Source organism: Meriones unguiculatus, chromosome 8, assembly GCF_030254825.1.
Source record: "Meriones unguiculatus strain TT.TT164.6M chromosome 8, Bangor_MerUng_6.1, whole genome shotgun sequence".
In the NCBI taxonomy this organism is placed as follows: domain Eukaryota; kingdom Metazoa; phylum Chordata; class Mammalia; order Rodentia; family Muridae; genus Meriones; species Meriones unguiculatus.
The window spans coordinates 119,388,940-119,398,456 of record NC_083356.1 but is presented as its reverse complement, the minus strand read 5'-3'; the positions used below and the strand labels follow the sequence as shown (position 1 = coordinate 119,398,456).

The following is a 9,517-nucleotide window of genomic DNA, read 5'->3' as shown; positions in this document are numbered from 1 at the left end:
TGCCGACAGTTTGGAGAGCTGGGGAAGCAAGAGGCCCATGAGAATGTTCGTAGTTTCTCATCTCTACCTAACATCTTTCAAAGGGCTGTTGAGGGGCAGCTGGGTTTAATGGGAAAATAATGTGTTGCTGAAAACTTCCAAGTTTATTTGATCAAAGTCAATGGAATTTTCACTCTAGTCTCTCAACTGTGGTAATAGTCACAGAAGGGATATTTAATGCAAATAGTTGCTGTTCTGCAACTGGTTTTAAGATTTTAAACTTAAGAGAAAATAGTGAACTATGTGATTTTGGTTATGGAATCTAATGTCCGTGTCTATACAGAAAAGAGTAATGGAAGGGGTGATAACGCATGGCCTCCATCATTGAGCTGAGCACCCGAGAGCCTGCCTGCTGCCGAGCGCCCCTTTAGAACCACAGTACCAAGCCTTCACGCTGAGTAAAGTTCTGACGCTTTCCTGGAAGGGCTGCCTCAATCTTATGTGGTAAAATTAACTCTGATTTTCAAATACTAAGATACAGATTTTGGAACAGAATTTATTAGCTTCTGATGCCACCCTGGGTAGCTTCTGCAGGACAGATCTTTAGGGAATCACAGAAAAACATGCTCCATAATTCTCTAGGCTGTGTATGCTACATAAGGGTTCCCTATTGGCGTTTTGTTTTGGGTCACACTAAAGGGAGGTTTGTGGGAACTGACACTGAGTGGCTTTCTCTTCAGCTATCTAACCGACAACTTCCTCAGCTTAATTTTTATTACACCTACAAAGATCCCATGGCTGGAAGAGAACCTGGCACTTGGTCGGATCTCAGTGGAATCCAGATCTGATCAGGGCCCACTCTGCCCTCTGCCACTGCATTCACAGTGCAGATCCAGGGCAGGAACACGGCTAAGGAGTCATGGAGGCGGCTACGGAGCATGCCCGTATTTGCTGGAGGAAAAGCCAGACCATCACTACACAAACGTTAGCTCAGACACAACAGCTTACACTTGTTTTTGTTTCACGTACTGTTGTAAACAGCCAGGTCAATGGCTGTTGGACACCCAGAGATACAGCTTCCTGCCATATTGCTGCTCCGCCAGCCCTTAGGGCAGTGGTTCTCAACCTCTCTCATGCTACCTTATAACTGTAATTTTCCTGTTTTTAATCGTCATGTAAACATCGGTGTTTTTCGATGGTGTTATGCCACCCCTGTGAAAGGGTCATTCAACCCCGACAGGGGTCACAACTCAGAGGCTGAGAACTGCTGCCTTAGGAAGAAATGGAAGGAGCATGGATCCAAGCTGAAAATAAGCTCCTTCAGTCAGCAGCAGGAAGCTTTGACCCCAGAGTAGCTTTTTAATGAAACTGTATGGAGAGCACTGGGCAAATATGAACAGAACAGAACTCAGAGATGTGACACATTCTCGGCACTCGAGGGCAGCCGAGCTGGGGCTTCAGCAGATTCCCCCAAGCCTCTAAAGTGGGGAAAACAGCAGTGTGCAGAGACCAGAAGAGCCAAAAACATGGACCTCACTGTCCTTTTCTTCCATATTTGGTGGCAGCAGAGAGTGTGAGTGTTTCCTGGCTGGCCTTGGGCCTTCAACAGCAGGCCACAACATGAGGGCACCTCCCTTAGCTGCTTGCTGGAGTGTGAAGGAAGTTAATCCTCCACACTACAAAAGCACAGAGGCGCCCTGGAGCCTGCACTGGAGTAAGACCCTCTTAGCTTGGGAAACAAACGAGAGTGAGAAGGTGGGATCTGAGGACCCCAACCCCACGACCAACTTCCTTCCTTTCCACTAGGAAGCCCGCCTCACCCTGGAGCGGCCTTCTGTGCGCTGGTGATGCCAAGCAGAGCGCTGGCTCTCTCTCTGTGCCTTCTGAAAAAAAAAAAAAAAAATCTGTACTATCTGTGCCCATCATTTCACTACCACCTAGTGGCATGGCTAATAAACTGGGTTACTGATCAGGACAAAGGTACCCTTCCTAGCAAACAGCCACCACCTCCTTCCTGCTGCCCTTGCACCAGCGATCTCCTATTGCACAATTTTGTCTGCTGAGTGGGTGTGGACACAAGAGAGTATCCACACAAGAAGAACTGCTGATATAAACAACCAAGAACTTTCTGGGTGCTGAGTGGTTTCTGACACTCTACTGCCTGAAATCAACACTCACTGAAGGCCTACACTGATTCAGACTGCTTCACTAACCTCACTTACCAAGGTCACACCACACAGGTTGGAAGCAGAAGGCACAGACAGGACGCAAACCTACCCTGGCCTTTTCAGACCTCAGGCTAAGGACTAGATCACATGTTAAAACCTGTGCGCTTACGCAGGGCTTTTCACTGAGGTACTGATTTGTAAGCGGTTCTGGGTATTTACAGGTTATGAAGGTAATTCAAGGATTGTCAGTAACTTTTTTTTCTTTTGAGACAAGGTCTTACTCTGTAGACCAGGCTGGCCTCATATGTGTGCAACACCTAACCCAGAAAGAATTATCAATAAAACTTTTTAAAAATTTACATGTTAACTCGTGTTCTTTTGTGTACATGTGTGCATGTGAGCATGTGTGTAGGGTCCAGAGGATATTGCAGTAAACAGATGTGTCCCAAGAACTGAGCTTGGGCTGTCAGGTTTGACAAGTGACTTCACCCTCACAGTCCTTGGGCCAGTGCAGAACTGCCCGTTTTTGTAAGGGACCCTAAACAATTAATTGTAAGAAGCCAAAAATCATTCTACAAGCTTAAAAATTTGTCAAGATCCATTTTTTTTTTTCCAATTTAAGGAGTCAGCCATAAGATCCAACAGGTCTGAAGGGTGGGGAAAGTGATAAATAAAGCGGACTGGATGAAAAACCTAAGACAGGAAGAGATTTCCCCCTCTGACGTGGGCGTCTGAGGCAGAGCTGCAATCAGAGCACCGAAGACGCCGCAGGGACAGCCAACAGCGGGCGGCGGTGTGGCATTCCAATACCAGAAGCTGGTAAGTCACGGAGGAACACTCACTGCACCACGAGGCTGGCAAATCAGACGTGATCAGAACTTTTATTCAGAACTAACTGAGTCATGAGCCATGAAGAGGACCTGGCTTCTTCCGAGGCCCTGGTTCCGACGCACGCCATGCCCAGTGCAATGTCAAAGTCATGAAGGCAACGTGAAAAAATTCAACTGAACATTTCCCTCAAGCTTTTGGCACAAATCGGATCTCCTGAAGCTAGACAGGTGCGAAAACCGTTTACTTAAAATTCTAAAAAACATATAAACTGTAGTTTACACACATGTATCACTGGAAATATTTCAGATACCTTTTCATCCACAGGCAACAGCTCCTAGAATTCTGAACTTTTGCAGAACATGCATGCAGTTTTGTACCTTGGACATTTTTTAGCATCTGATTTCCGTCCTAACCGAAGCTGTTACTTGACATGGTCTTTCTCCCTTAACGGCTCCACCCCCCAGCACAACCATCACATTAGATGTCCGAGAGCTAAGTTACATCATCTTTGAGATTTTAAGCACACCCGTGCAGAAGTCAAACATCTGATTTCTCTGTTACCAGCACGCCTGACAGTTGCTACGCTGCATGTAGTCCAGATGGAGACGCAGCAAGCATGGCCACTGCCCTTTATAGCTTTGTTTCATGAGTTAACACACTGACTCTAAGTTACAGTCACTGCTCCACCACACCCCTAGATTGCTTATTTGCTATTTTTCAGACAGGGTCTTATTCTCTACCCCAAGCTGGCTCAGAACATCACTATGTAGTCCTGGCTGACACCCAATTTTCTACCATCCTTCCTCCAGTTTCAGTCTCTGTTGTTTTTTTTTCCCCCTAGACAAGGTTTTTCCATGTAGCCTTGGCTGGCCTCAGACTCACAGAAATAGAAATCCACCTGCCGCTGCCTCCGAGCGCTGGGCTTGAAGGCGCCACCTTCAGGCCAGTCTCTGTGTTTTTGAGACAGGGTCTCACTATGTTCAGGTAACCTTCAACTCACCACCCTCTGGCCTCAGGCCCTCCGTGCTGGGATTACAGGCTTGGACCATCACGCCAGCTCACTTGGTCTGCCTTAAAGTCTTTCCAGGGCAGCCTGGTCTCCCTGAGGAAGTCTCCCTCTCTTCCCCCTTTGTGCTACATACTCCTGCGCCTTTAACATACTGGCTGGCCAGAGGATAAGCCTTCGCTTCAGGGAAATGGCTCTACTAGCATGGTGGAGCACAGAAGGGCTTACGAGAATGTTAACATGGAGGCAAAAGGGGCATCCAGGGCGGGTGGCTACCTAAGTCCCACGAGGGCGAGCAGCCAATGATCTTGAGGTAACTCAGCTGTCAGCATTCTCTAAGTCATTCTCTATGAGTCTAACGGTGCCTGATCTACCGCATGCTGGATTTCCAACTGTCTGCAAATGCTTTAACAGCAAGTGTAAAGAAAGTTTAAACACGATCGAAGTTTGCTTATTTTTTTTAGTAGTTTTAAAACCAGTATATGAATTTGAATTGAAATAAAAATGCAACCCCTCAGAAACAAAATGGTCAGTTTTCACAATTTAATAATTTTAAAGAGAAGTGAAAATAAAGATGCCATTCATTTGGTCAGAACAATAACAACACACAAAATCACTAATGTTTGAGGAAATTATTTTCTTTCTGGTCAGAGTCACTTGTGTTATAACCTTTGCAATATCACTACTATCATCTTTCAATAAACGTCCATCTACAAATTAATTAACTTTTTTGAGACAGTCCCTGGTATATTATTCTTCTAATTCCCATGAAAGACTCACTTTTAAGATACAATTGCAGCTGCCCCACACTGCCAGTTCCTGTGTCACACACACGCCTTAAAATTCTATAATCAGCAGCCAGCAGGTGCCATATCGCATTCAACACACCACAGCCAGTCAATACAGACATCCCCACACACAGCAAGGCTGGTTTTGTCAAGTGTTTTATTGAGTGTAGACATCTGGAGTACTGTAAAACATGCATTATCTTTAGATTCAGAAAGGAGCAAGCCGCATTGTCTTCACCGTCAAATGTGTCAGGCTCGGCGTACATGATGGAGATTAATGAAGTATCACGAGAGGAATATGGTTCCTGAAAAGCTTCTACAGTTTGAAGAAGGGTCTCAATCACGTGAAAAGCAAAGCTGTTCACGTTTAGTAACTTGCATTTCATTGAAGGTACACAGTATTTTATAATTTTAAAACAAATAAAAATAATTTGTTTGTAGAAGATTCCCATTTCTAACTTTGTCTCTTTAGATTTCAGAAACTTTAAAAAAAAAAAAAAAAAAAACAACCAAAACCCAATATATGCATTTTAGAAGTTTTATGTCTATCTGAGCAATAACTAAATTTATTTCTTTTTTGGTTGCTGAGGTGTATTAAATTTGAAGAAGATAATATCTCCATCTTCAACAATATAATTCCTGCCTTGTTGTCTGTATTTTCCAGCAGCCTGCAAACAGAAAAAGAACAGAGGAAATGGCTTACTTCTTACTTATAACCAAATACATAGAAAAACAGAGGAAATGGCTTACTGCTTATATCAAAAACCCAGGAAAAACAGGAGAAACAATGCGAAGAAATGCTCCTTGGGTCATGTTAAAAAACCCTAGTGAAAAAGAAGAGAAGTACAGGAAGGCATACAAATTCTAAAGCAAACAAAGAGAAGCAAAATACTTCTGACTTGGGCAGGACTAAGCTTTCACATATATGTGTACATAATCATAATGTATTCTCACTAACTGCTGATACATAAATGTAATTATACCAATATCATTAAGTTTCATTACATGCTGTGTATGGTACATTTTTGATGTGTCTGCAAACATCCAGTAAGTCACTGTAAAAAACCTGATCAAACGAAGCAGAAAAAAGCCACAAGCACTTTGTTTACTTGAAGACATTTTTTGGTGACCCTGGTGCTGTCTTAAAGACAGTTTGCTCTAAGAAAAACTGCTCAGTTGTGGTGCACAAATCTGAATTTCTTGTAGCCCCGTTTAATCTTGACGGTGGTGCTGAACAAGTATGCCTTCTGAACGTTATTTCGGAAGTTTACTGTCTGGTTACAAGCAGACTCCAACAGGTTGAAACTACAGGTATTTTTCACTTGTAAGTCAGTCCTCAAAGCAGCTGATTCCACCTGCTGGTACGCAGATCCGATGTGCTCTTGGTAATCAAACACACACAAGCCAGGCCACGCCCATGGCTCCTCAGCACAGCACCCACACTCACCACTCACACAATTATCAGTCTCCTGTGACCCTGGCACCAACTACTCAGCAATGGGTACCTAAGGATCTTTTAGAAATTCTCAAAAGTGTTTTCCTTCTGTTAGAATTTGAGAACATGAAAACTTTGTCCAATGTAAGATTATTACTTCCATTTGACAATATTGAAAGTTCAAAGCCGAGTGAAATTATATCAATCAGCAATAAAAGCAGTAACAAAAATCATACATCTGAGGCTTAAATCAACACACCAGACTGAAGAGCCCTCATAAGCATATTTTTGATAATGTACAATACAAAGGATTTTGCCTGCTAGCAATATGCTATTAACATGAAGTTTATCTTTAAAAAGACAATGTACTCTATCATTCTAAAAGACATGCTAAATAAATATTCACATGATTTTTGTAAAGATGTGATGTACTGAAAGCCATATGCCACTTCTAGAATCTCAGGTCTACTACTATAAAACTATACAGACAACTTAAGTGAAATGCACATTGACATGACATATTAGTCTAAGTTTATTATATACTTTGTTACACTCAAGTTTACTATTAATAGTGACAGTGTTTCTTTAAATTCCCTAGAGACCATTTAATCCATTTCCACTGCTATCAGAAACACTGGTTGAAAAAAATCAATACCCATTTGTGAATCTTGAGTATGTATTAAACAAGACACGTCTAACCAGTTCATTTGCACTTGAAAGCAGCCATCTGTAGAAGGCAGCTTTGCCTAAGCAGATATGATTGCTAATAGTGTGATATCCCTGTAGACTACAAAGCCCAAAGAGCTATTCAGTATATAGTTCACAGCACTGCACTGAATTAGCTATGCTGCATCGTGGTAGAAATAAACACACACACTCAGACACACACACACACAGACACACCGACACACACACACACACACACACACACACACACACACACACACAGTCCTGTTCGCAACCTCAAACTTCTTTATCATGTACAAATAAACACTGTTGAATAAGGAGCACAAAGTAGCTCATAAATTCTTCATTTATACAGAGGTCAAAATTTAAATGTTAGTTTTGGAAGTTAAAAACACATGAGATCTTTAGTTGTATTTTAGGTGGAGCAGCCAGAAGCTGACCTTCCCCAATTTATGATATAAAGTGCTCAGCCTTACATATTATTATAAGCAGAAAACACTAATGTGTTGTATATTATAGTTTCTGAATTCTTAAAGAAAGTATTGACAATTCACATTATCTTAAGTTTATTATAACAAAATCTAACGATTGGTAAGCATGGATTTAGCATATATAAGTATGAAAAGGAATCTTCCATCTCTGAATTCTATAAATAGAAAATATTCTTATTCTAATCTTTTATATGAAAAGGAATATTTGCTAATGTGTTATGCTGACAAAAATATCAGATATTCTTCAAGCCTAATTAGTATTCCTGACAAAATTCACCCTCAATATTTGCATACTTATCTATATCAATACAGATGACACCAACGAAATTAACGGCTTTGTTTAGTTGCAAACTGTAACTTACTCCTTTTTGTGTAAATCAAAATGGCTCTCAATACTGAACCACTTCTATGAAGATGTTTTCTTTCCTGGGTTTAAGTCCTATCAAAGCCCTGCTGTCTAATATGATTGTTCTAATAATATTGGTAGGAATAAGCCAAACTTGACATCTTTCACATTCCTTTCAAATTATGAAATAGTCAAGATAAGAGTCCTTTTTTTAATCTCTCAACATTTTCTATGACGGTCTTCAAATTAAATAAAGGAAGCTTCCTACAAGGTCAGCTTGGAGTGAGGTGAACTACCTACTTATTGGATCAGTATGTTTCTCTGTGAAGAATCAAACAAGCTGGCAAAAGACATTTTGCAATAGAACTTACACTAAAAATCATGTAGCACGCACATGTAACACAGCTTCACTCTGTGGGTCTGTGGCTATTAGCTAAAATAAAGCACAATTTTGGACCTGCCCTCTAGTGTTGAAAAAGCAAATCCAATTCCCAAAAATTAAAAAAAAAAAAAAAAAAGGAAAGAAAGAAAAACAGGAAACTCGTAAAGTTTCAGTATCAGCAGGTTTGTCTAACTAGACACCATTATCTGTTTCCTTGACTTAACCATGCTATGATTTCTAGTTCATATACTCAGATAGGTTATGATAACTTTTTCATTAGCTACTAAGGAACAAATTATTTTTTATATTTATTTTCAGTTAGAGGACAAACCCTCCACACAGTCCTTAAAAACTGACCTGAAAGCACACGGGATAGCTCCTAGTCAGTGGACAACAGGCTGATGCTAACAGGCTAACAGCACGCAGCTTAAAGACAGCCATCGTTTATGAGTATCTTCACGGGAGTGCTAAAGTATGAAATTTATAAGTAAAAATATAATTTCTTACCTTGACTGCATTTTCAGAACCCTCCTCCTTAAAGTCTTCATATTTCATTACTTCAGCCATAATGAATCCCTTTTCAAAATCTGTGTGAATCTTTCCTGCAGCCTGAGGCGCCTTCGTTCCTTTCTTTGAAAAGGACCAGAGAAAACTAATTGCATTTAAAATGACTGACTGTAAGCTTCGAGTTTCTTTTCTCTGACCTGCAGTTGGTTCAACTCAAACTTAAGTTAATATCAGTTGGGGTGTCCGCTATTCAATTAGTGCATTCCCATCAGTGGTCGCTGTCTGAGCAGCAGGCTGAGCACAGGCAGATCAGCAGGTGTTAAGGGGCTCAGCTCATAGCTTTGTTTTTCCTAACACTCATCCACGGTTTTATTGATTTAGATGCAATGGTTTGGTGTGAGTTTCATTTCGATTTTCTATTCTTCACAGTGGGAAAAAAAAATAAAGATTTTAAAGTAACTTTCAAGTTGAATTATCAAAGGTTTAAAAGATAAAAAGCCCTCAAAATTTCAGCTCATCTAAACATACAGAAAAATCAATATATAAAGGGTCATTTCCAGAAATTTCTAGCAAATCAGATAAGCTACAGCCATCAAATAATTTTTCAATAATCAAGAAATGTTAACAGTAAGATATTTTTTTAACATTCTGTACAATACAGCCTGCCCCTAACCATCATGAAGGAAATTCAAGTCAATATGGAAAGAGAAATGTCTTGTAATTACCTCATATGTTAAATTACAAGAACATACATTCCAGACACACACAACCACAGAAAGAAATGTGAGAAATAATGGTGACCTACAGGCTGCTTAATAAAGCATGTTAAAGTGATAAGGAGTCTGACACTGCAGAGCACAGTTTTTATAATAAAAGATGTATTGGGTTAATGTGGCC

At 40.7% G+C, this 9,517-nt stretch overlaps 1 protein-coding gene across 1 annotated transcript in view; it reads right to left on the bottom strand.

Moving 5' to 3' along the window:
- Positions 1-4,513: 4,513 nt before the first annotated feature.
- The window catches only part of Ola1 (Obg like ATPase 1), a 112,903-nt gene continuing 107,899 nt past the window's right edge, over positions 4,514-9,517 (bottom strand). Inside the window, exons 10-11 of the mRNA XM_021654851.2 lie at positions 8,621-8,743; positions 4,514-5,440 (exon numbers count right to left, since the gene is read on the bottom strand). Of these exons, the coding sequence (XP_021510526.1) occupies positions 5,339-5,440; positions 8,621-8,743 (225 nt within the window). The 3' untranslated portion in view covers positions 4,514-5,338. The remainder of the gene's footprint in view (positions 5,441-8,620; positions 8,744-9,517) is intronic.